The sequence below is a fragment of the Triturus cristatus genome, chromosome 9 (assembly GCF_964204655.1).
Source record: "Triturus cristatus chromosome 9, aTriCri1.1, whole genome shotgun sequence".
NCBI classification, from domain to species: Eukaryota; Metazoa; Chordata; class Amphibia; order Caudata; family Salamandridae; genus Triturus; species Triturus cristatus.
Window position 1 is genome coordinate 821,755,690 of NC_140592.1, and position 27,379 is coordinate 821,783,068.

The 27,379-nt window shown below is 43.0% G+C and overlaps 1 protein-coding gene across 3 annotated transcripts in view; it reads right to left on the reverse strand.

The window, feature by feature from the left end:
• Positions 1-27,379, reverse strand: part of AKT1 (AKT serine/threonine kinase 1) — a 445,992-nt gene that overhangs the window by 57,566 nt on the left and 361,047 nt on the right. For all 3 annotated transcript variants that reach the window (XM_085626243.1, XM_085626242.1, XM_085626244.1), the window contains exons 6-9: positions 17,036-17,167; positions 16,864-16,929; positions 7,683-7,751; positions 7,071-7,196 (exon numbers count right to left, since the gene is read on the reverse strand). In XM_085626243.1, the coding sequence (XP_085482369.1) occupies positions 7,071-7,196; positions 7,683-7,751; positions 16,864-16,929; positions 17,036-17,167 (393 nt within the window). The remainder of the gene's footprint in view (positions 1-7,070; positions 7,197-7,682; positions 7,752-16,863; positions 16,930-17,035; positions 17,168-27,379) is intronic.

The window sequence follows — 27,379 nt, forward strand, 5'->3', positions numbered from 1 at the left end:
ATTATCGTAGCCCAATGGCGCGCCTCCGCTTGAATGGCACCCTCGCTGGACCATTTCGGCTCTCACGAGGGACCAGGCAGGGCTGCCCATTGTCCCCGCTCCTGTTTATTCTAGCCATGGACCCACTAATCAGGCATTTTAAAGAGTGCCACTTACATAGGGGCCTGCAGTTTAATACGGGCTCACTCCTGGCTTCCCTCTATGCAGACGACACCATCCTCTACGTCCGGGAGCCACACCTCAACCTGTCACCTCTCATCCGGGAAATTATCCGCTTTGGCAGATTTTCAGGGCTGTGAATAAATTGGCACAAGTCCGTCCTATTCCCACTAACTGTGAGCACTGTCCAATGGGACTGAATCCCCCCTCGAATGGTGCCACGATTCGGTGAAATATTTGGGAATACACATCCATCTTGATATTACTCACATCGTCCGCCTAAACTATGGGCAGGCTGTCCAAACGCTAGAAGATCAAGTCGACAAATGGCTGAGGTTGCCATTGTCTTTGGCAGGCCGAGGGGCTATACTGAAGATGGTGGTCCTTCCTAAGTTTTTATACCTATTCAATAATATCCCAATACCCCTTACGGACGGTTTCTTTCGCACTTTGCAAACACTCATGGTTTGCTTGATTTGGGGCGGGAAACGGCCGTGCATTCGCTGGTCTATCCTGACCCTACCGTACAACAGAGGAGGGTACAATGTTCTGGATTTCCAACTGTATTATTTAGTGGCGCAGTATCGTTATGCATTCGCTTGGTTCCATCTGGATGCACGCATTCAGTTTCTGAGGCCTGAGGCTGACCGGGTACTCCCTGACAAATTGGCCGAAGTCTTACCCAGGGGCTTCCCGTGAGATAGACACGACATTCAGACAGTGCCACCACTTCTTGGGCATGGGACAAATTGAGGAAACGCACGGGCGCTACAGCCCTATACACTTCCGCTCTACCACTGCCAGATGGTTCCCAATCACTGGGGAGGGCCTAGTACAGCGCGCATTGACCGCATTGGACATTGTTAAGGTGGGGGGGATCTCTTCACGGGGGGACATATTTTCTCACTGGACGAAGACCCCAGGTTCACTGATTGCAGCTTCATGACTCGTTTTCTTATGACCCGCATGAGATCGGCGCTGCGGACCGAGGTCTCCACATTCCCCGTCGAGCCCGTCTCTTCCCCCCCGCTCACTCTGGTAATAGAGAATCCGAAAGGAGCTCGCCTCATCTCCATAATGTACAAGGCCTGTGCCAATATGATACCCGTGAACGACTCCAAACTCCAACAAGCCTGGGAAGCGGATACAGGGGGGCCTGTAACAGAAGATCAATGTGCAAAATGCTGTAAAGCAACTAAGGAAATTTCACTGAATAGCCACCACAAACTGTTCCACTTTAAATTTCTTCACCACGTCTACTTCACACCTGACATGGCACACAGGATTGACGCAACTAGGCCACATACATGTTTAAAATGCACTGCCTCACAGGCTGACTTTATACATTTGGCTTGGTCCTGCCCCAGATTAAAGTTCTACTGGTCGGCTGTGCACACGACACTAGGGAAGATGATCAGGCTTCCGCTCGATCCTCTCCCTGAGATTGCGCAACTGGGATACACGGTACAGATCCCCCAAAAGTTAGGAGGTTGGCATCGTTGGGGCTACTTCTAGCTAAAAGAGAAATTGCTATCCACTGGGGCAGGAAAACCGTTCCTAAATTACAAGACTGGCTAAACAGCTTAGTGTATTGCAACATCAACGCTGAAACCTATGCCAGGCTAATGCCATCGACATCACGGCCTAGAGATATTTGGGGGCCGCTAAGGGACTATTTAGCTGCCGTTCAGCAGGCTTCCACCACCCAGACTGATAATGGCATAGTACCGGAGGGTGTAGGGTGAGGGGGGCGGTTCTTGGACTCTGAAGACTCTTCTGCAGATACCAATCGGGAGAGTACGTGCTCGAGTAGCTCTCATTGTGTTGTAAAGTTAATTGCTATGCCTATATGCATGAAAATGGGGGTTTGGGCGGGGGACGAACAGGAGATGGGGTGAAGGGACATGCGACACCATAACATGGACTGCTAACGTAACTACTACTGTTGTTGAACTGTTAGGGGCAACGTTTTCTATTTTGTGATTGTTTGCAATGCTATGTGATACACATTCTTTATTTGGAAAATAAAGAGTAACTAATGGGAAGCACCACTATCCAGTACCGATGTATTTATGCTATGTATCTTCGGTTAGTCACTGAACCTAACTAACCCCAGAGATGTCTGATGGCCTCCTCAGGTGATAGTTCCCTCCTAGAGACTACAGGACACAATATATCTAGTGTGTATATGGGAAATGTTTATCCTTATCATTGTCACAGTTAATGATCATTTATGTAAGATGTATGCTGGAAAGACAATTTAAGGAAAATGCTACTTTCTCTGTAAGCATGTGTTTGTAGTACTGTAGATTAACATGCTCTGGTACTCCTGCAATCCAGTATTTGGCCCAGATGTTTGCAACTTGGTTTTGTTGAAGAAGTTAGTCACAAGAACTATGATTTATGCCATGATGTTGTTCATGTGTACTTCTTTCAACAAAAGGTGCTTAACTGAAACCAGGAAGCAAGGGGTTACATTTGTGCAGTATGACATACTCACACTGAAGAGACCGTGTGACTATTAAGAGAGTTGTTTTCCTGTTATAGGCAATTGTTACATACAACCTGTTAGGTCTTGATGGGTGTCTTTTTCTCATGGCAATTTTGCGGTACTGTGGTAATAAACAAAATTTGACCTTGGCACTTTAGTCATATTTGTGAATATATTTGTGAATGTGCGTTTAGTAGTATAGTTGCTCTAAATAATGTGTTACTGGGCCACATTTGTTTTTTGCTGCCATTCCATAAATGTATATATACTCTGAGATATGGCTTTCACATTTTTTTACAACTTGTTTTCGATTAACTGTTTGTTGCAATTTCTTTATTCACCAAGTAGATAATCTGGGTAAGAATGGTGTAGAGGCAGCGGTTAATTATCAGAATATTTTGTAATGATCTATTTCGCGCTAGTATCTGTCTATTGCTATATCCCGCTCTCCTACAATGAATACAATTTGTTACATTATTTAAACACCCCAGGTTATAGTGCATCCTATTTAGAAGATATACGAGGATTAGAAAATGCGGTTCTTTCATATTCAACTAAGATTTTGGGGGGATTTAATACTTCACCACCGTGTACTTTGTACAATAATTTCTTTGATTTGCTATCAGTTCATGCTTTCTCCCAATATCTACTGTTGCTTACTCATACTAACAGCAATATAAGATGTAACTGTTAAATGAAAGGTCCTATCCTGCCTTCACCCTTGTTTTTGGATTGGTTGGACTATTTGATTGTTTCTCCTTGTTGTCTGTTCTTTAATTCAACTGAGGTTTATTACAAAGCTGAAGCGTAAAAACTTGTTTTGGATCATCCTCATGATTCTTTGGCTTCCGCCAAGTTGATATCTGTAAAAACAGTAGCCATTTTGAAGAAACATTTTTCCTTATTAATTCTATTGCCCTTTACAAATGAAGTTCTGCAGAAAGGCTAAAGGCTCACCCAAGCATTTTCCAGCATTGCTATTTGGAATGATTTTGATATATGGGCTATCTTCTACAGGCCTTTCCCAAATAGCTCATTTTCTTGAACCACTTATATAAAAAGATGATTTAGTACTTGCAAAACTATTCAGAAAATTACCTTCAGAAGCCCTACATTCTATTCACGCGATAGTCAATTAGTTCCGGTTTCTTTTTTTTAGGTCTGCCTAGGCAGCTCAGCTGTTGTCAGACCATATATGATCCTGAGAAAAAGTGCTTGGAAGGTACCACTGAAAGTAGAGCTTTGGCGCTGCCTACATGTTGATCTTTCTCCCTACTGGATTCGATTGGGAAGAAGTTGTGTGCCTCTGCAGAAAAAGAGTGCTTGTATTGCAGAGATTATGCTCAATAGAGAAGGCCTGAGTTTGATTATGGTAACAAGCTAATGTTTATGGCTGTATGCCCGATTGGCTCACAGAAAAGAGTTATGTCGCTGGTCTGATCTGAAAAATGATGACAAAGGAAGAAGGCCTGAATTATTTATTGTGAAAAGTAAATGATCAAGCCAGTAGTCCTTTATGGGTGGCTTATTCCTACACTGTATAAAGCCCTGAAGGGAAGTATCTTTTAATGCAAACCCCAAGTCAAATACAGTAGGATGAGGCTATGCATAATGTAACTCTGTAACCAATATTGTAGGATGTACTTTGTTTTATATTGTGTAATTATAAGAAAGGAGTTTACATTGAACTGCTTGCCAAAAACCATAAGAAGTGGCTTTACATCATGATCTCATTGAAAAGTATAATAGTAAGGGCTTTTACCTTGTGAACTCTCTAGCGAATGCAATAGGTTTTACATCATGAACTGTGGCAAATGTTAACAGGGAGAGGTTTAAATTGTGAAATCTCTGACAAAAGCAACCTTAAGGGATTTTACACTGTATACACTGTGCAAAAAAATAGGAAGGGGTTTTACACTTAACACCCCGAGATATTTCTTAAGCATTTGTGATTTGCTCATTAGTTAAGCTCTGAATGAGGGCTTCCAATTTGTAATTCCTCCTGAAGTCTTGATAATATTGTTAATTTTGATTATAGTGTTTAGTTAAGTTTGCACTGAAGTACTTAACCTTTTTGAAGATAAAGCATTGCCTGGACATTGACTTACAGAGGGTTAATGTTGTGCGTTGCTGTGGTCTGAGGTTTTAGCCCACAACACCTTCCTGAGTCACCATTCGGCCTCTCTGCCTGGTTACCCTTACAGGCAAGTGTTAAATTGGACACCAGTTTGAGAGAATGGTGTACAGAGGAAACAAGAGACCGAGGTGAAAACCCCACATTGACTCAACTGGACTAGTAACCTCGGACTACTAGAATATTATGGATCATCTCATACCTCTCCGGCAGAACACAGAGAGTACACCTCCCTCCGTTCCGCTCTGAGGCCACCGAAGTCATCTGCGGCGTCCCGCAAGGATCGTCGCTCAGCCCCACTCTCTTCAACATCTACATGAAACCCCTCGCTGCCATCGCACGCCAACACAACCTCAACATCAACATCATTTCCTACGCCGATGACACCCAGTTGATTCTCTCCCTCACCAGAGACCCCGACACCGCCAAAGCCAGCCTACACGAAGGGATGAAAGACGTCGCCGAATGGATGAACACCAGCCGCCTGAAATTGAACACGGACAAGACAGAAGTCCTCATCCTGGGACCGTCGCCCTCCGCATGGGACGACTCCTGGTGGCCCTCGGCCCTAGGCACCGCACCCAAGCCAACGGACTACGCACGCAACTTGGGCATCATCCTGGACTCCTCCCTATCGATGACCAGACAAGTCAACGCCGTCTCCTCATCTTGCTTCCACAACCTCCGCATGCTCCGCAAGATCTTCCGTTGGATCCCGACCGAGACCAGGAAGACGGTCACCCAGGCCCTTGTCACCAGCAGACTAGACTACGGAAACACCCTCTACGCCGGTACAACAGCCAAGCTTCAGAAAATACTTCAGCGCATCCAGAACGCCTCCGCCCGACTCATCCTGGACGTCCCCCGACGCAGCCACATCTCGAGCCACCTGAGAGACCTACACTGGCTCCCTGTCAACAAGAGGATCACGTTCAGACTCCTCACCCACGCACACAAATCCCTCCACGACCTGGGCCCAAGGTACCTCAACGACCGCCTGACCTTCTACACGCCCACCCGCCAGCTACGATCCGCGAACCTCGCCCTCGCCGTCGTCCCTCGCATCCAGAGAGCCACCGCCGGAGGAAGATCCTTCTCCTACCTGGCGGCTAAGACATGGAACTCCCTGCCCGTCCACCTGCGGCTGACCCAGGACCACCTCGCCTTCAGGAAACAGCTCAAGACCTGGCTGTTCGAGCAGTAGCAGACCCCCTCCCCCAGGCGCCTTGAGACCCTTCCGGGTGAGTAGTGCGCGATATAAACTCCATGATTGATTGATTGACCTAGCTAGCCTTTCGAAACAATATCTGAGAAGAATCTGCACAATTATTTTTTGGGCTCCACCATGCAAATTGTGTAGATACTTTGATACCATCCTCATTAAGATTTGGGCTTCCAAACTTCTATCTCCAAGTAAAACCTGGGAGCATTGTACCTATTGGCTTAATGTAGCTCAGGGGACCAATGCAACCTCTGTTGACAACTGTGTGCAACCCAAATGTATTGAATTTTAGCACAGCCCATAAGTCTTTCAATCATTTGAGGTCAATAGAAAGATTGCTATTGAGTTGGGAGAGTACATTATTCACACTTCAATGTGCTGGCAAATGGTACCTAACAAAGCATTTCTGGTCTAACAACCGCTTAACCTTCCACCAGCCCTCCAGACACCTGCGGTCCGCCTCCATGGCCCTCTCCTCCGTCCCCTGCATACATCGTACTCGAGCCAGAGGACCTTCCTTCTCCCACCTCGCCGCTATAGCCTGGAACGACCACCTCATCCACCTCCGAACCTCCGCCTCCCTTGCCAAATTTCAGAGTGGCCTCAAGACCTGGCTGTTCGAATAGACCCACCCACTCAGCGCCTGCATATTCCTCGGGGTGATTAGCACGCTCTACAAATACGGATTGATTGGTTGCCAATTGTAGAATCTTAACAGCATCACGTTAGCACTGATGACTGCAGAGCTAATGAATAACAAGATTTTGCTAATTACCTACTTAAAGGCTTGAGCCGCCGGTACGCACCCACAGAATAGGTACATACGGAACAATATCTGACTAACTTCAAAGTCACTAACGCCAATGACGTATGAGTATGCAACCTCTACCTCCCCTTTCTCCAATTCCTTTAAAAGTTAATTGTTTGTTGTGAGAGCTGAAACGGATATTCTGGACCAATGGCTAAAGACTTTACTCTGAGGAATCTGATTGGCTGTCTCAATCTCAGTTCACCAAAGACTGCTCATACGCTTTGATGACCGGTGGTTTTCCTTCTGCACCCACCTTCAGATCTCGATAAACAACATTCTTTTCTGAGTGAAGGTAGTCCAGCGCCGATACAATTTCAGCTCCATAAAATTGAGCACGTTCTTCGGAAAACACACGTTCTTTTGACAGATGGAAAAATAGCTGCAACAGAAAAGTAAACTTTCAGTACACACATTTTAATGAGAGGATAAAGAAATTGTGCTGAAAAATGGGTACAAAGTCGTTGCATTTCACTTACAATCTACTAACAATAAATACAAAAAGAAAATCTTACACATATAGTTTGGTTAAAGAAATATAACTATAGCACTAATGGTGCACAGGTGTTGTGTGTGACACGATTAGGAATGAAGGCCTGATCTAATGTCTAAGAAAATCCGAATTTCTTTATAAATCTGGTATCCCCAACATACCTATCTTTTAAAAAGTTAGTGCTCCGACGCTATACAACTGTCAGCAAGGCATTAAATACATACTTTGACATCTGGTATAAAGTTGAATACAAATTAAAAAGTTGCACGTCTTCAATAGACCTTGACTCCACTACACATGTCACATATACAATTTTCTGGCACGCGCACACAAAGTATTTATTTTGTAAGCATTTCCTTGTAAGCATTTCCTTACCTCGCCACCATTAGCATACTCCATCACAAAACATAAGCGATCATGTGTTTGGAAGGAATACCTTAACGCCTGAAACAGAAACAAACAATGAATTAGAACGTGGTCTGCTCAGTGAGCATTCTTTAGGTAGAGTTCACAAGTGAGATATCTTAGGACAATACACACAGTAAACACAAAAGACAGACAAGCCCAAACAAGTCACATAATTACAGTCACTGTAACAACAGACGCTCAAACAGCTATCATTCTTCACGCTGAAACTCTAATTTAGGGTGTCTCCGGGTAGAGCAGTGTGTTTCTGGTAATGTGGGCAAACAACACACTTTTTTTTTTACTTATTGACTTAGCAGATTATGCCAGTATTAAAGCAGAGGACTGCACAGACACAGGCAGCCATGTAAGAATATGGTAAAACCCTGTGACTTATTTAAGAGGAATGAACAGAGCTGGCCAAGGATAGTTACAACCAATGCAGAAGTCTCAAAAAGTCAAGACCTTGGACAAGAATGTGGTTTGTGCATGTTTCTCAGTTGCAACTGTCTATTGAACAAAGAGTTTTCTTTTAAAGAGCAACAGTACTTTATTCTTCTTACAACGATATATGTCGCTATGGGAACGGTGTGTTATTTCTGCCGTATCAACCAAACAGTTTTGTGTCAGTAGAATCGGATTTTGTCAGCAGAAAAACCGGTGCGCGGTATTGGGATGGGTTATGCAAAATGCTATTCGATATACACCTAACAATAATTAGAAATATATTATATGCAATAATATCAATTACTGCATAATTTACTGCTGACAAATTAAAGTAATGACAGCTTTTACCGCCAACAAATTCAAAGACCGAAGGCAAAACACTCTGTACTAAATGTGTGCCCTTGTCGGCACATGCACTTATTTCACAGGACTACAACTCCTTACCACCTCCTACACGGTCACGGGCCTGGTCTGCAAATAGCAGTGCCTTAATTCTCAGTGGGAGACTGCAGGGCAATCCTTTTTTATTTCAATTAAAGTCCACAGAACTAGAAGGAGAACAAAGAAAAAGTTGCTTACCTTTAGTAATATTCAGGGGCGGCTGGTACCCCTTGAAAGTGGTGGGCTCCACCACTTCGCAGGAAAAAAAAAAATCAATCAAAAAACACCTCCTCCCTCCAAAATCCCAAAGTAAACCATCACGCCCTCCAAAAGCTCAAAATCAAATACCCCTCCCTCTCAAAGTAAAAAAAAGCCACTAGAATATCATTTTAAATAAATAAAATAAATCTTACTTTCCCACGGTGGCACGTCCTCCGTGGTGTTCCACTTTTGAATCTGGATTGGTTAGGGGAGTTCGACTGCAGGCGCTGCTCTCATGCAGTTACCACGCAAGACAAAAGAGCCTGGATTGGATGGAGCAGGCTGGCTGGATGCTCATTTAGGCCCTGTAGGCCTGTACTTTGTTTCCACCCAGCTGTTTAAGACAGCTGAGTGGAGACCTTCAAAGTGACATGCACACTTCGAAGCATCCAGCCAGCCACTGCTCCTGTCCTCTGCTGCCACATATGTCTATGGACTCCGGGTCGGCTGCCTCCTGAAGTGAGCATGTGGGAAAAGTAAAATGAAAATGAAATCTTTTCATTGTCATTTTATTTGTCCTGCACGGTGGGCAGCAGGCAGGGGGCAATGCTCCCTGTGAAGACCGCCGCTGGTAATGCTCTAGCTAACCCCAGATTACTCACTCTAGAATATTCGCCAGGAATCAGACTGAATCTGGAGATGTGTTATAGCAGTGCTTCCGTGCACCACCAGGAGGCACAGAGTGGCTGTGTGTTGACTCCATACCGTCCAGGAACTGATGGCATGGAACCACAATAAAAGCGTCATCCCTGCACACTGATGTCAGTTTGTTATCTTTTCCATTTATGTGCCTTCAGACAAAGGGTGGACATTTGTTGATTACAGTGTGTTGAATACTAACTTGGGACCTTTTAAATGTTGAAAAGAGGATACACCTCTGAAAAGGGAGGTGGAAGTGTGGTGAGGAATTTGCAGTTAAATATAGTATGAATCAGGAGTGTTCCCTAAAGTAAATGAATTGTTCTGATTGATACTTCTGACTGTAGATTCCTCACCGTAGAATAGATACCATAGCAGTACCTCCCAAAGGTGAAGCGTCTGTGTAGTGGAGTCCAGACCTCATGCAAAACCGATCGGGCAATGTGTCTTTCCTGCTGGACCTGGCCGTCAAGGCAGTAGTGCTGCGTGAACGTATGAACTGATGCACACGTCACAGCATGGCAGGTATCAAGGACAGGCACTTCTCGCACCAGCGCTAAGGTAGCAGCCTTAGCCCTGGTTGAATGGGAACCTCCAGGTGCTGCTTCTTGTCCAAAGCATAGTAGATTCTAATGCAGAGGACTAGCCATATCAACAAGGTCCTTTTCTGCACCACACAAAAGTCCAGGGAGCAAGTTATGGTCTTGCTATCTTTAAAGTGCTCAACGGCGAATCAGCTTTATTCCAACATAGTCGGAAACAATTAAGGGGCAAGTCCAGGAGTCTGGCCTGAATATCTCTTGAAAAGCCAATGGTTTGCATCCATGCGTGTCTGCGAAAGCCACACAAGTGCTAATAACCCTAGTGATGTAGCCAGTAGTGTCTAGACTACAGTGGATGGTGAACTTTGTTGCATCACGACCATCTTGTATGGTCTGGGAAAGAATGGACGGGGCTTCTTCTGGAACAATGGGCAACACTTGGGCCACAGTCACAACAGGTGTGAGAACAGCAGCCTAAAAGTCAGCTGGCATTAACAGAACGAAGAACTAAACTTGTAGAGGAGAAAACTCTTTTGTGAAAAGTCTCTCTCCTTTTCAATTCTGTCAGGGAGAGTAGTGGCAAACAAGTTTGGGTTGACTACTGGCTGAAGCCTGTACCACAAGACTCTTCGGTGTACAGTGCTGAGGGTGGAAGGCAGGGTTGTCTAGAGCATGGCAATGGCGTCTGATGATCTGACGATGCACAGGGGGCTGAAAATGGCTTGGCCCAGATACCCAAGAAGCACCCTCATTAAAGAGGTGCTGAGGCTCAGAGCTCAAATGACCAGGTTGTAGGACCTCCGTCAGAACACTGGTTTCAACCTCCTGAGTGGGAATGTGAATATCAAGAACTTCAGCCGCTCTCTGCATAACCATAGAGTAGGAGGCAATTTCTATTGTGGTAGGTCCGGTTAAGGGAAACTAGATCAGTACCTCGGGAGATATCCAACGCACTGGCATCCTGTTAAGTTAGTCTGCCCTGGCAGGTAATTTAGGACCAGGAAGATGCCCTGGCACCCTACCATCTTCAGACACACGAAAGGCCTCCTGGCAAAGGACCCAGCACCTACCCAGCCCTCCCTGATATGATACCACATGGCGTTGGTATTGTCTGTGGGAACCTGAAAAAAGCATGTACGATAGCGGGAGCAATGGGGAGTAAAGCATAAGGGCTTGTAAAATTTTAGTAATTCGGTTTGCGAAAGATATCAATCCTTTTTAGATTCTCGATCTACAAGAGCAGTGGACATGAATTAGGAATCACATTACTGGTTACAGCCTGCACACTGAGGCTCTCTGGAGTTGGATGCTTGGTTAGAAAATCTCGTTCACCAAGCTCCAGTCGTAGACCGTGGGACACCTGCCAGTTCATATCAGCGCAACATTTAATAGAATAAGGGCTCAAATATTGCAATCTCCAACTGCAAAATTGCAGTTTAGTCTCAATGGAGGGCAGCTGGAACTCTAATAACCCAGGGGCCCTTTGAACTGAGAATGAGAAACTCTTCTCTGTTGGTGACCCCAGTGGCAAGTCAAGATTTGTCTCGGGTGAGGTATGAAGCTCACTGGCATTCTGGAAGGCAAATATAAGGCATCATCATTATTATGAGGGGGAAGCAAGCCCACTTCTTCACCATCAACAACATCCTGGAATGCACTCTGCTCTACACAGTATCAGAGCCAGACCCAAAATGATAATGGAACCTCTGCTAGTAGCTGTGATGCTTCTGAGGTACAGGGTTAGAGTTAGGATGTATAACAACTGCATGCACTTTTGCAATTTCACAACTGTCAAGCTAGGGCTGATGTCAGTTTGGGATGTGACAGACGTTGGCACAGGTCATCGTCCAGCACTAATGGCGCCAGCACTGGGGTCTGGGTAGCGGGAACTGGCATGCATCGCAAGGCTGGTGTGGAAGTCTATACTAGATCAGTAAGAACCCATTAGGAGAACCCAAGGGGACAGACGGTGGCAGGAATGGACCTGCTGTTTGTAACCTGACTGCAAACTTCTTTGAAGGACGCTAACTGCTGTGGGATAGAAGATGGCCCAGGGAACTCTGGTGTGTCGGGCCAGCTGAAGAATCAACTAAGACTGGTGACCTTGATGGAGTGGCACTAACATCTTGACGCCCTTGCATCGTCTCCTTAGAATCAGATTGGTGGGATAGGTTTGAGTACCGCTTTGCTTTTTTATGCTTGTGTTTGGACTTGGGTTTACTGGAAGACTTGGAGCAGGAAGTGGAACGGTCATCGGATCAGTCCCGCTACCAGAACAAATCTGGGCTCATGAACTAGAGTTGGACCTACGTTAAGGCCACACCTTGTGCTATACGACATACAGCGCTGCTTCCCGGTCTCAAATTACTTCCGGGTGCATGAGGGTGCACTTATCACAGTAGACTTAATGTCGCATCCCAAGCAGAGGAACCAAAGACACCTGGTGTGGATTTATGACTGACATCAGCTTCCTTCAGTGGCAGCACAGCTTGAATTCTGTCAATTTCAGTGGGAACATCGTCCCTAGGCCCACTGTTTGGAGTTTTAGAAATCTACAGGAAAAAGAAATTCAGAAGCGAACTATGTCAAAAGGTGTGGAAAGAAAGGAAATGACGTCAGGGTGCAGGGGTGGCACTTATATGTAGCTTTGCTCCATTAATTTCGGATCAGTATTGAGTCAGGGCAGAGCCACATGAGGCCTCCTGATGGCACGCATGACCACTGCTATGAACAATCCCTAAATCCAATCCGACTCCTGGGAAATAATCTAAGGAGAGGAATCTGAGGGTATACATACCCATCACAATCCTTAACCATTAATTGTATAGGTTGTCCTTCTTTCACAAATCACGATGGAAATTAAAGGAGGACTGCAGTGCTACCTCCAGGGTGACGTGCATGTTCCTTTCCAGCTAGAATGAATGCAGATGCTGGCGGGTAGCTAGCTCTCGGAGACGTCTCTAGGCTCAGATTAAAAGTGGCTTTACAGCTAAAACATGACGTGAGGAAGCTAAGGACTTACCCCCATGGTAAACACTGTCTTCTGGCTCAGCTGCCTAGTAAAAGATGATGGGGTCCAGCACATTTAAAAAAATCAATTAAACAATGAAAATTGAGTTATTTTAAAGTGCCAATACGGCTGACAAATTCCAAATTATGGAGAAAAAAAAATGATTTCACGATCCTGTCACCTAGACTCTCCCACCTCATTTGGCACAGCAGCCCCCAAAAAGCCTTCAATAGGAAAAGAATCCCGACCTCAGGACCAGAAAATGACGCTGCTCTCGGTAAAACAAAGCTGATATTTAAAGACATATAAAGAAAGAAAAAACACCAACCACTAAAAGATATCGGTGAAACCTCAATAAGCATATGAACTAAAAGACGCCATCTCAAAACTTAAAAATGTCTTTGCTCACAGCACATCGTGACATTTCTTTTGTGGAATAACAGTTGGGAAAAATGATCAAACAAATTAATATTGTGCCCTAAAGACAACACAGGAAAACATCGCGAAGTAAATATCAACTCTAGTTTGCTCTCTGTAATACGGAATTTATAGATAAACTCTTCAAGCTCTCATTGGAAATACCTCATACAAGAGAAATAAGAAAAGATGCCAGTAAGCCACAGAGCACTGAAAGCATGTTTAGCTATGGAGAGCAGTATGCACAAGTGTATAGACATTCCATGTAGCGCAAGTGCTGTTGGTACGTTGAAGTATGGACAAGCTTTAGGAGGCTCATTGGGATTCCTGCACAATACATACACATGCTCCCAAATTGGAATGTACGATCCTCAGAATGAGGGCCGAAGTAGAGTTCTCCAGGGCATTTCTACCATAAGAGACCGTAACCAAAACAAAAAGCCAAAATGTATACACTTTCACAGAGAACCATAGCAACATGGGATCTTTTGTTCTATAACTAGGGCCCCTCAACTGAGAGAATACTCACTGAGCTCTCTAACAATACTGAGGAGTCAATACTGATGACAACGAGTGGGTGGGCTCTGAAAAGGACCCTTGAAGATTACATGGCTGGGCTGATGTCAGGCAAGACAAAACCAAAATGAGCATGTTCTAGGGATCTGGCTTTAGATCCAACTGAGTCTTCAAAAGTGTACATGTCTATGGCTACATCTCATTCACATTTGATTTAGGAAAAGATGAAGGCACAAGGCATCAATGAAAGTACTTGGAATGAAAAGAACAAAACTGCATGCTGAAGAGATCCGCTCAAGTCAGGAGTAGGAAAGGACAGTGTCTAAGAAAACATCAATAATGTGACGACATCCCGCCATCAAGACATAATCAGATGACCCTGGGCACATAGAGTGATCCAAAGGTGACCAGCACCTTCTGAAGTGTGGCCTGAGTGGTCTATAACATGGACGTCTTGATCGATCAGCCATTTAAATGCAGACGAAGATCCTGAGCCGAACTCCAGAGGTGAGTAACAAAGGCGGTCACCACCTCAGAAGGATGAAAGATTTAAGTTTGCTCTTCTGTGAACCCGAAGAGAAAGTTACCTTATCCACCCCCTTGTACCACCAGTCTGGGAGTGCACCAATCACCCGTCCCTCTATTAGTTTACACTATTCATGCTGGAAAAGGTGGCAAACATGGCCTCACAGAGCTGGCACTTCTAACCAGCTTTGGTGGAAGTGTTTCATACTATAGGACTCAGGAACTAAAAACAATGGTCTCCATAGAGCGGGTAAAATGAGTAAGGCCTTTTATATGGAAGCGTCTCCATTTCGTACAATAAAACATCTGCAATGGAAATGATGAATTTTCCAATTATCTCCATGGGGCTTCACATTTGATTACTAATGTGGTCGTATTCAGAGGGAGGCCTACCTCATTTAGCAAAAAAGCAGGTAGGAGGCACACTATAAACCAAGATATACCTCATCTCATTTTCTTTCACATTTTATGCAATGTTCTCATAGTTCCAAATTCACACTTTATCTAAGATAAATGTCTGCAATGGTTGTTACATACAAACACAAACATAACCTTTAATGAATCCCAAGAGAACAAAAAGGGAATCACAAACAAACACTACAGACGGTGACAAGGTGGTCATATGTTGTGCTTATAACATTTATTTTACCAGTACTTTTTTCAGATATTAAGATATTTTGACTCAATATTATGATTCAATGATACCAATGAAAACCACCGTTTTTATGCCGAGTCTGGGCAGTGCATGCGCTGCTCGGCAAGGCATGCTGTATTTAGGTATGGACTCAAAGCTCTGCCCACTTTCTGCCCATAATGGTCATTGGTTAATATCACGGTCCTTTGTAAACTGTGGCTTTTCATTGGTCAACAGGCTTAGTGTCCCTCCTTAGTACTGCCTGGTCTCATTTTGTCAGTTATGGCTAATGGGGTAACAGAGTATCCCACGGAACCTGGGAAGTCAATCTGTATGGAGAAGAGTTGGTTCTGTAGGGTATTTCTTTATAATACACTTAATTCCCTGTTTACTTCGGAATGGCCACATCTATGGCAAAAATCGAACTGATGAATTAATCTAAAGATATATACATATATTACTTTAAATGTTCTTGTCCCGATGAAGACCCGTGGTGATGTTAGATCTGAGCACATAACTTAATTGGGTCGACATGATGACGATTACTACAAGTGTTCCATATCACGATCAAGCATACCCCACACATCCTAACAAAAAGGACCTAAACTTGCATCTATTTGAACTATCCCTGGACACCATCATTGAATAATTTTTGTATTTTCTGTGTAATTATGTTAGGTCTTCTGTATTTAAATGTTTGTATTTCTGACTCATTGCACCCACTGTGTATCTGGTACCCATTGTTTTTTTGCATTCTTTGTATATGTTAAAACAATGGTCCTGTGTACTATTGTGAGCCCGCATAGTATATGAATAATAACATACCTCATTATTCTTTTACGATCTCTGGTGTCAATTACTTAATATATGTATATATCTTTAGATCCATTAATCAGTTTGATTTTTGCCATAGAGGTGGCCATTCAGAAGTAAACAGGGCAGTGTATTATAAAGAAACACCCTACAGAACCAACTGTTCACCATCATCTCATTTTGTAACCTCCCATAAGGACTGGCTCTCTAACTTGTGTTGCTACTCGGTAGTCTTTAATTACAGCCTCAGAGCACTATTTCTTTAAATGGTTTTCACCTGCCTGCTGTTGCAGGCAAGGCATGCTCTCTCCTAACACTTTATATATATTTTTTGTACTTGCACAGCATGCCACCGTGATGGGCGCGCCTTTGTTTTATTTGCGGCTCCAAACCCGGGCACATGTTTGTTTTCTCTATGTATTCACTTTTTTTTGTTTTGTTTAGAAGAGCCCATGCCGCGCTTTCAAGTTAATAGAGGCTGTATTTCTTCCTTTAGACGAGCTGCGTATAAAGAAAGGTCCGCGGCAGCTATTAAAGTGAAACTGCGGAATTGGTCTCTTTTTAAAAAAAAAAGGCATTCGTTTTTCAAGTTGACAAACAAATGCTTTTTTGGTAAAAGCGGCCCCATTCTGCACATTCACTTTATTGGCGGCCGCAGACCTTTCTTTAGACAGGGCTCGTCTAAAAGCGGGAAAAAAAGGGGGCGGGGCCTCCATTAACGTGAAAGTCCAACATGGGGCGCTTTTACAAAAAAAGTTTTTGCAATGAGTTTAAGCTAATGTCATTTACAATGCCAATAGCCCAAACTCTCATAAATGCGAGACCTATTGCATTGCAAATGGTTGTTTATATTAGACCCAGTTTCCTATGGCTCTATAGCTTGCTCTGTTGATTGAGGTATAGTAATACAAGCCGTGGCACATAGTATAATACTCAGCAAAGAAGATAACAAGATAGTAAACTTACTGTTAAGAATGGATGTCTAGAATTCTGTAAAACACGGTTTTCTGTGAGTGTGTGTGCTACTTCATCCTGAAAAAGCAAACAGATTTCAAAAAGAAAATTGTCAACCTATAATGTGGAAAAAGACCGGAATAATTTATTGTAAAAAGAAAAACTCAATGGATGTCACACCTACCTTTGCAACAATAACTTCTTTCTTTAAAATTTTCATTGCATAATAGCGTCCTGTTGCTTTTTCCTTCACTAAAATGACCTTTCCAAAAGTGCCTTTTCCTAATAGTTTCAGATATTCAAACTCGTTCATAGTCTGCAAAGAGTGAAGACAAAAAGGGGAAGAAAAATGTATTTTCATTACAAAGTCACACGTTATTGATTACATGAACTAAGTTTGGTTCAGCTCAATTGTGTGATAAATACATAAGTTCCTTAACCCCTTGCGTGCGCATGACGGAACCACGCCATCATGAGCCAGGGGCGGCGTGTGCTCATGATGGCGTGGTTCCGTCATGCTGCGGCCGCTCCTCCCACGCGGCACTGATTCCCCGCCTTAGTGGGCGAAATAGAGAGTGGGCGGAGTCGTGACGGAACCACGCCGTCATGAGCACAGCTCGCCCGTGACTCATGACGGCGTGGTTCCGTCACGAGCATGGCGGCGCCGCGCTCTCCCCGCACCCCCCCAGCACCGCGGCGGAATGTTATACTTTGTTTCAATGTCAAGCAAGTGATATCAGAAACGAACCCAAAGCTCTGAACAAGCTTCTCACAAAATATTCAAGGCTTCAGTATTTTAATAAGTCTAAGGAGGTTATGCAGACAAAGCTTTTAAAGAACACAATTCCATGAATCTGAGGGTTAATAGTGGTCAACTATATGTAACTATCATGTAATCACAATTAGAGTTTTTTTTTTACATAAGTGCAGTTTATAAATATATTGGTCACAATAACTAAATTTGCATTGCTAATGGGGGTTGATTACTTAGAGCTCAGGAATAAACTAGGGGTATAGAGTCCTAATCTCCTTCTAGAAAAAAAAACTTGAAGTTAAATTTACAAATGTTTTCCTCCATTGTTTCTATGCCGAAAAAATCATTTTCCTCTGATTTTATAATGGTGCCTGCATTATAGTCGGGGATGCTCGAGTAGTCTAAAACCTGTTTTCTAAATTCACTGTACAATGCTATTAAGACTAAGATAACACGCAAAAATGGGACACCACAACACCTGGATACGGACGCTTTAAATATCCATTATTTTGGCATAATTGATCCTATGCAAATATCCCACAGAGATTATGGGCTGTATTACGCATTGTCATTGTTTGCGTCGGGCGCAGGGTGCGCCAGGCACAAACAATGACAATGTGCCCTATTATGATGTATGCACTTCACCTGGAGCAGCCACTCTGAATTCCCACTGCAGGCGGCAACCCAGCCAGCACTTTTATAGGGAATTAGAGATCCCCTTGCAGGCGGGTGCAGTCAGTGACCCCCTTCCTCCCCTCCAGAGGGCTGCTATCAGGGGGCAAAGGATTTCCCTTATTTGCATAGGACACACCCCTATGCAAATGAGGGAAAGCCTCCTGAAGGTAGCGCTGGCACTTTAAGTGCGCCAGCGCTATCGGTATTACTAAAGGGGATGCACAAGCGTCCGTGATCACGTTTAAATTGTGACGTGTTCAAAGTAAATTGCGAAAGCGCGCGCCAACGGGAATGCTGGGATTGGCTGAACACAATCTGAACAGAAAGTTACGGCCACCATTTTATCGATCAGTTCCCGGGGCTGAAGATATGTATCAAAGCTAAGATAAGGGGTCAGGGTGGAGATACTCTGACCTCATGTTTGAGAAATAGGGGTGTTAGTGACACAAGTTGTGTCCAAAATAGATTTTTCTGATTGCACGCGATATTTGGGATGACGCTGTAACAACCAGTACGGCCCCACTGTGTCCCATTGCGGGGACATTGTGAGGTCATCGCGAATATTGGTGGAAATATAAAAGATACATATATTTGCACACACTCACCAGTCACTGTCACAGACTCATGTACGCGCTCTCAAACTCACTCAGACACTTATACACCCATTCACATACCCACTCACACACTTATACATTCAGTCACATACCCACTCAGATACTCCTGCACCCACTTACAGACACTCATGTATGTACTCACAGTTAGCATAAGGATACCCAAGCACACGCAGAAATAAAGTTGGCAAAGATAATGATACAAATCAGCATGAAGCACAAAAAGTAAATCTTCATCTTTTTCTTGTGAATTTCTTCAGTTTAATATTTTCATTTTCATAATGATTTCACAGTCTTCACAGTGGTTCCTGAGCCAACACGTGTTTCGTCGCCTTTAGTTATATCGTACATGCGACTTGTTCACGGCTAGGTACAAATTGATATGGTAATCCACATTAGTCCAAATGTTATTAAAGCTGTTGCAAACATTTGTGAACAACGTAAACAAACGTGCCCCCAGGGTAGGTGTGAACATTATAGGTTGCAGGTGGTGGTATCACAAGGCTATAGTGTACTAACTTGCACCGTGAAATCGGGTGAGTACTAGCCTTATCATATCAGTAGGTGAGTGTCTTAGGATGTATAACTTTAGCGTGTGGGTGTCATATGTGAAAAAATTCTATATGTGATGGAGGTACGTTCCCTGTGATGTATTCCAGATATCTCATGCGGTATGAAAGAGTCTATGAGGACGGACAAGAAATATAAAGGCAAGTGCTAATCATATGCAAACTAGCTATGTGTATATATAGCTCAAGTGATATACTAAAACGGTGAAGAGGAAGTCAAGAAACACTGACCTGAACACTGTCTTATTAACAAAAATCTGTAATATACAAGACCAGGAAGAGAATGTACGTAGCTATTAATATCCATGTATAGGGACATGATTGCAGAGTATTGAGACTACTGACAAAAATATGTCAAGAAAAGTATACATACATCAAGTATGATGATAATTCCAGGTCATACAATCAAGCGACGGGGGGGGGGGGGGGCAGGAATCTGCAGGGTATATGCTTTCAAGGTATCGGCTGTGCTCAGTATTTTAGAGTTCTTACCCCGTCTGAAACAGAGAGATAAAAAGTCTCCGCATAAGACAATGCTATTCTAACTGTCAAAATTAATGACTCCCAATCGAAATGTAAGAACAGCCACATGTCAATATATGACCCGTTGAGAGCTCTTCCCTTACCTCCGGGTAGAAAAAAATGTAACCGCAATGTATGGCTGCCCCTATCCGCGTCTGGCTCCAAATCCGAGTTGGCGTTAAACGTAACTCGGCGTGTTTATCTTAGACTCGGAAGTCACATGACCGGAAGTCGGTTGTGTGTCTATATCCAAGGTATAGCTAACAAAGGCACCATATTTAAACTGGTCAAGATAAATGGTTTTAAGGTGTCCGACATTTCTAATACGAAAAGTGCCACTCCCGTGTGTTAGTAATCAAAGGGGAAGAGTTCCGTGTACGTCTAAAATATAATTCTGGTAAAAGGAAACACCGCGTGATTTGGTGTACGAAGGTAAAAGAGGTTGAATGGAGCATCCTATAAATAAAAGGATTCGTCGTATTTTTCATAACCAACATTAGAGAACCTAGTCATATGTAAATATATCCTATAAGAACTTATTACACACACTATACTCGGAAGAGTGGCAGCCATCTTGGGTCAGGATAAGCCCAAGGTGTTGGAAAGACAAGGTAACTTTATTAGTAACCTAGCACGAACAAAAACCGAGACTGATAAAATCCGTGGTGACTTGTAATGGGGCCGACAGAGTTCTATATCAGTTGGCAATCTGTTAATACAATCTATAATTCCAATATTAAATAGGCCCCTGAACCATGGTGTTAATTAAAAAATGAAAGCGGAATGGTACCCGAGAAATAACGGGTACATTGCCAAAACAAATGCTAAATGGGCATTACAAATTATTAAGGAAGGGGCTGCACTTGTGGATATCTGTATGTTCGAATTAAATACGGCTGAGAAATATTATAAATATGAGGCACTGAGCGTACCTGTAGGTATTTGTATTTCCCGGCTTTGAACATTCTGGGAGTCCTTATAAATGAAAAGCCTGAACATACCGTTATGTGTAAACTGGGAACGACTTATCCAATGTGGTGATTATCAGTGGCTATGGTGCATGGGTGAGTGACATCTTAAAACATAATATTTACAAAGTTTTAATCATGTAAATTCCATTTGTCAATACTTTCAAAGAAAAGGACAAAAAATAAAACGCAAAGATATACTCTATTCATGACAGGAGATGGTACATCAGTATGGAAATAATGCCTAACTTTTATTTGCCAAGAAAATAGTGCATCTCATCATCAACGTTCATCCCTATATCAGTCGTACGTAGTTTCAGGATCCAGGATGCTTCATTTCTGCGAAGCATGAGTACTCTGTTACCCCCTCTGGGGTTTCTCATGGTCTGCTCTATACCATAAAATAGGAAGTCCTTAGGTAAACCCTGCGAATGGCATTCCAGGATGTGTGTTGCAATGGGGTATCTACGATCGCCCTGTTTAACCTCCCTCATGTGTTCCCCTATCCTGACACGCAAGGGACGTATCGTGCTACCCACATACTTTATGCTACATCTGCACTCAATGATGTATAATACAAAACTCGTGTTACAGTTGATATTCGTATGGATTTTGTAGCGTCTTTCGTTAGGACCCATGAACTCCAATTTCTTGTTGCACGCCCATTTACAGGCTGAGCAGTGTCCACATCTGTGGAAGCCCACCATATGTGTAGACAGCCAGTTCCTACTGGTTGTGGGTGTAGGATAGCTGGGGCTGAGGAGACTTCTAAGACAGGTCCCCTTTCTATAGGTGATCTCTGGTTTGTTGCCAACCACCCCCGTCATGGTCTCGTCTTTCTTTAGGATATGCCAGTGTCTATTTAGGCTTTTGACTAGCACATCCGAAAGGTTGTTGAAATTCGTAATGAACCTGACTTTGTTATCATCTTTCTTTCTGCTAGTAGTATCCCTGAGTTTCATTTCTCTTTTGATTCTCATGATCCTAGATTCAGCTTTCTTAAGTGTATTAGTGTTGTAACCTCTTGACTTAAAACGTTTCGTCATTTCTTCAGTACATTTCGTGAAGTCGGAGTCCAGACTGCAATTGCGTCTGGCTCTGACAAATTCCCCCATAAGGGATTGCATTGATCTGGTGCCTGGGGTGCGCGCTAGATGCATGTAGTATTGCATTGCACGCTGTGTCCTTCCGATACAATCTGCTGTTAATCTGATTGTTAGCTATATACAATTCTGTATCGAGGAATGTTACCTTCACCTTGCTGTGCTCATGTGTGAATTTAATGTTCCATGTGTTATTGTTTAGGTGTTCAACAAATTTCATGAGTTTTTCATCGTCTCCTGTACAGATCATCAGGCAGTCATCAATATATCTGCCCCAAAAGAGAATGAACTCTGACCATTCACAACCATGTTGGCCCCAGATCCACTCCTCCTCAAACCATCCCGTGAAAAGGTTGGCGTACGAAGGAGAGAATCTGGAGCCCATGGCAACTCCGTTTTTGGCGATACCATTTATCCTACCTTTAGCACCGTAACTAATTTGGAAACTTACAGATACCGGATGTACTCACCATATGCGCCTATTTTCTATTTAATAATACCACTACCCAGAACGTAAACTACATAACAGAATAGAAGGCTGCTGTGGTGCACCATGAATACCTTTGAAAGTATGAGAAGTAGTAGAGCCAAAGAAGCAGATGACCTCTTTAATAATAGGGATGACAACACATCTTTCCCATCGAACCCAGGGGCTACATCTAGACCGAATGAAGGCCTCAAAAACAAATTCCAACGTCTGGAAAGGCTACGGAAAAATGAGGCATCCAAATGGTGAGACGGGGCCACCCTTCAACAATATATCAAAATAAAACAAATACCTAGGGGACTCCGTTCCCAAATTCTGGCAACATATGATGACCTAGACCCAGACCTGTTAATAGCATGGGAACAAGAACTAACAGAAAATTCTAACAAACTAATGGGAATACTGATTGAAAACTGTGATAGGAAAACAGCTAAACTACAAACAGAGATAGAGGCCCTAGAAGCAGAAATCCAATCACTTAACCTCCCAGAAGCAACTGAGAAAAACTATAACATCTTGAATGACATCTTGAAACACCATATCACAGAAATTAAAGCACGTAAGACTAAACAACTTGAGAGATGAGGCTAATTACCGTAATGGTAGGATCTTTACCTTCGCCACCAAATATGATCACCTTGTATCCAAGGATGACCCCGCAAAACCCAAACCGGCAACTTCCATACACTCCAGTAACACCTCACTCGACACACCAATAACGAGTGGATCACAACAGGGAGACACCCGGACAGAATCATCAGATTTAGAGAATCGTTTTTTACAAGAGATGTTACGCATCAAAAAGGGAAACAGGGAACAAAACAAACGCCCCCTAATAAGCCCAAGACAAGGAGAGGGAAGAGAGGAGGTAGAAAAAGAGGAGAGGGCAGGCATGAAAACGAGATCTTGGAACAGGAGAAAGTAGATACTGTCAGCATAATCAATTTATCACCCAAAATACTAACAAACAACGACGAAGCTCTCCTTAAAAAAGGTCTGCATTTTTGTCCCAAGAGTCACGGGGATGTGGTGGATCTGAAAATAGACTTGTTTAAATTTATTAGAAAAATTAAAATCAAAAAGCATTTCATGTTTGATAATGAAATAAATAAAAGAAATACTGTTGATCGACAATCACATCCATTGAGTGCAATAACTATCCAGGAAATCATTGATACTAGGTTACTTTTGTCACTAACAGATTGTGAGGATGAGATTACGACTGCAGATATTGTCATGCAGGATCTAAATGTGATAAGTGATGCACGAGTGGAGAGTGGTCTGAGAGAAAAGTCCAAATGGACACCCATCTTACACAGTGGGAACAGTATAGATATTTTCTACAAACTTGTTAACAGTGATCTAGACAGATTTGATTTAAAAAAACATACACCACACCTAACACCTGACACATGGGGAAAGACAAGCATTAAGAAAGCTAAGGACTGATGACAGCATAATCATAAAGGAGGCAGATAAAGGGGGCAATATCGTCATCATGTCAAACAGACTATAATAAGCAAATTCTCTCACAATTGGGAGACTTAGAATGCTACGAACACATTACTGCCAACCCTATCTGGAAACTTACAGATCATATCAATAGACACCTAAAACAATGGAATGGCATGGGTATTTTGGATCAAGACGAGTATAGCTATTTACAGGTCAACAAACCAAGATTTCCATGTATATACACACTGCCAAAAATACATAAGAATCTACCCTTCTCACCGGGCAGACCGATTATTTCAGGGATAGAAGGCCCCACAGAAAGAATGTCTGAATACGTCGACATTTTCTTGAAACCAATGGTATGCAACCTCCCATCATTTATACGAGATACCAAACACATCTTAGGACTCATATCGGACATCACGTGGGAGCCTGACATGACACTAGTAACACTAGATGTTACAGCACTTTATACGAGTATAAGAAGAGAATGTGGATTGAAAGCTATCAGGAAAATTCTACGCACTAGATCTGCGAGCACATGGGAACACACAGATGCTAATTACCATGATTGAACTTATCCTTGACAACAATGTTTTTCTGTTTAAGGATAAATGGTATCGCCAAAAACAGGGAGTTGCCATGGGCTCCAGATTCTCTCCTTCGTACGCCAACCTTTTCATGGGATGGTTTGAGGAGGAGTGGATCTGGGGCCAACATGGTTGTGAATGGTCAGAGTTCATTCTCTTTTGGGGCAGATATATTGATGACTGCCTGATGATCTGTACAGGAGACGATGAAAAACTCATGAAATTTGTTGAACACCTCAACAGTAACACATGGAACATTAAATTCACGCATGAGCACAGCAAGGTGAAGGTAACATTCCTCGATACAGAATAGTATATAGCTAACAATCAGATTAACAGCAGATTGTATCGGAAGGATACAGCGTGCAATGCAATACTACATGCATCTAGCACGCACCCCAGGCACCAGATCAATGCAATCCCTTATGGGGAATTTGTCAGAGCCAGACGCAATTGCAGTCTGGACTCCGACTTCACGAAATGTACTGAAGAAATGACAAAACGTTTTAAGTCAAGAGGTTACAACACTAATACACTTAAGAAAGCTGAATCTAGGATCATGAGGATCAAAAGAGAAACGACCCTCAGGGATACTACTAGCAGAAAGAAAGATGATAACAAAGTCAGATTCATTACGAATTTCAACAACCTTTCGGATGTGCTAGTCAAAAGCCTAAATAGACACTGGCATATCCTAAAGAAAGACGAGACCATGACAGGTGTGGTTGGCAACAAACCAGAGATCACCTATAGAAAGGGGACCTGTCTTAGAAGTCTCCTCAGCCCCAGCTATCCTACACCCACAACCAGAAGGAACTGGCTGTCTACACATATGGTGGGCTTCCACAGATGTGGACACTGCTCAGCCTGTAAATGGGCGTGCAACAAGAAATTGGAGTTCATGGGTCCTAACGAAAGACGCTACAAAATCCATACGAATATCAACTGTAACACGAGTTTTGTAGTATACATCATTGAGTGCAGATGTAGCATAAAGTATGTGGGTAGCACGATACGTCCCTTGCGTGTCAGGATAGGGGAACACATGAGGGCGGTTAAACAGGGCGATCGTAGATACCCCATTGCAACACACATCCTGGAATGCCATTCGCAGGGTTTACATAAGGACTTCCTATTTTATGGTATAGAGCAGACCATGAGAAACCCCAGAGGGGGTAACAGAGAACTCATGCTTCGCAGAAATGAAGCATCCTGGATCCTGAAACTACGTACGACTGATATAGGGAGGAACGTTGATGATGAGATGCACTATTTTCTTGGCAAATAAAAGTTAGGCATTATTTCCATACTGATGTACCATCTCCTGTCATGAATAGAGTATATCTTTGCGTTTTGTTTTTTGTCCTTTTCTTTGAAAGTATTGACAAATGGAATTTACAGGATTAAAACTTTGTAAATATTATGTTTTAAGATGTCACTCACCCATGCACCATAGCCACTGATAATCACCACATTGGATAAGTCGTTCCCAGTTTACACATAGCGGTCTTTTCATTTATAAAGACTCCCAGAATGTTCAAAGCCGGGAAATACAAATACCTACAGGTACGCTCAGTGCCTCATTTTTATTATATTTCTCAGCCGTATTTAATTTGAACATACAGATATCCACAAGTGCAGCCCCTTCCTTAATAATTTGTAATGCCCATTTAGCATTTGTTTTGGCAATGTACCCGTTATTTCTCGGGTACCATTCCGCTCTCATTTTTTAATTAACACCATGGTTCAGGGGCCTATTTAATATTGGAATTATAGATTGTATTAACAGATTGCCAACTGATATAGAACTCTGTCGGCCCCATTACAACTCACAACGGATTTTATCAATCTCGTATTTTGTTCGTGCTAGGTTACTAATAAAGTTACCTTGTCTTTCCAACACCTTGGGCTTATCCTGACCCAAGATGGCTGCCACTCTTCCGAGTATAGTGTGCGTAATAAGTTCTTATAGGATATATTTACATATGACTAGGTTCTCCAATGTTGGTTATGAAAAATACGACGAATCCTTTTATTTATAGGATGCTCCATTCAACCTCTTTTACCTTCGTACACCAAATCACGCGGTGTTTCCTTTTACCAGAATTATATTTTAGACGTACACGGAACTCTTCCCCTTTGATTACTAACACACGGGAGTGGCACTTTTCGTATTAGAAATGTCGGACACCTTAAAACCATTTATCTTGACCAGTTTAAATATGGCGCCTTTGTTAGCTATACCTTGGATATAGACACACAACCGACTTCCGGTCATGTGACTTCCGAGTCTAAGATAAACACGCCGAGTTACGTTTAACGCCAACTCGGATTTGGAGCCAGACGCGGATAGGGGCAGCCATACATTGCGGTTACATTTTCTTCTACCCGGAGGTAAGGGAAGCGCTCTCAACGGGTCATATATTGACATGTGGCTGTTCTTACATTTCGATTGGGAGTCATTAATTTTGACAGTTAGAATAGCATTGTCTTATGCGGAGACTTTTTATCTCTCTGTTTCAGACGGGGTAAGAACTCTAAAATACTGAGCACAGCTGATATCTTGAAAGCATATACCCTGCAGATTCCTGCCCCCCCCGTCGCTTGATTGTATGACCTGGAATTATCGTCATACTTGATGTATGTATACTTTTCTTGACATATTTTTGTCAGTAGTCTCAATACTCTGCAATCATGTCCCTATACATGGATATTAATAGCTACGTACATTCTCTTCCTGGTCTTGTATATTACAGATTTTTGTTTATAAGACAGTGTTCAGGTCAGTGTTTCT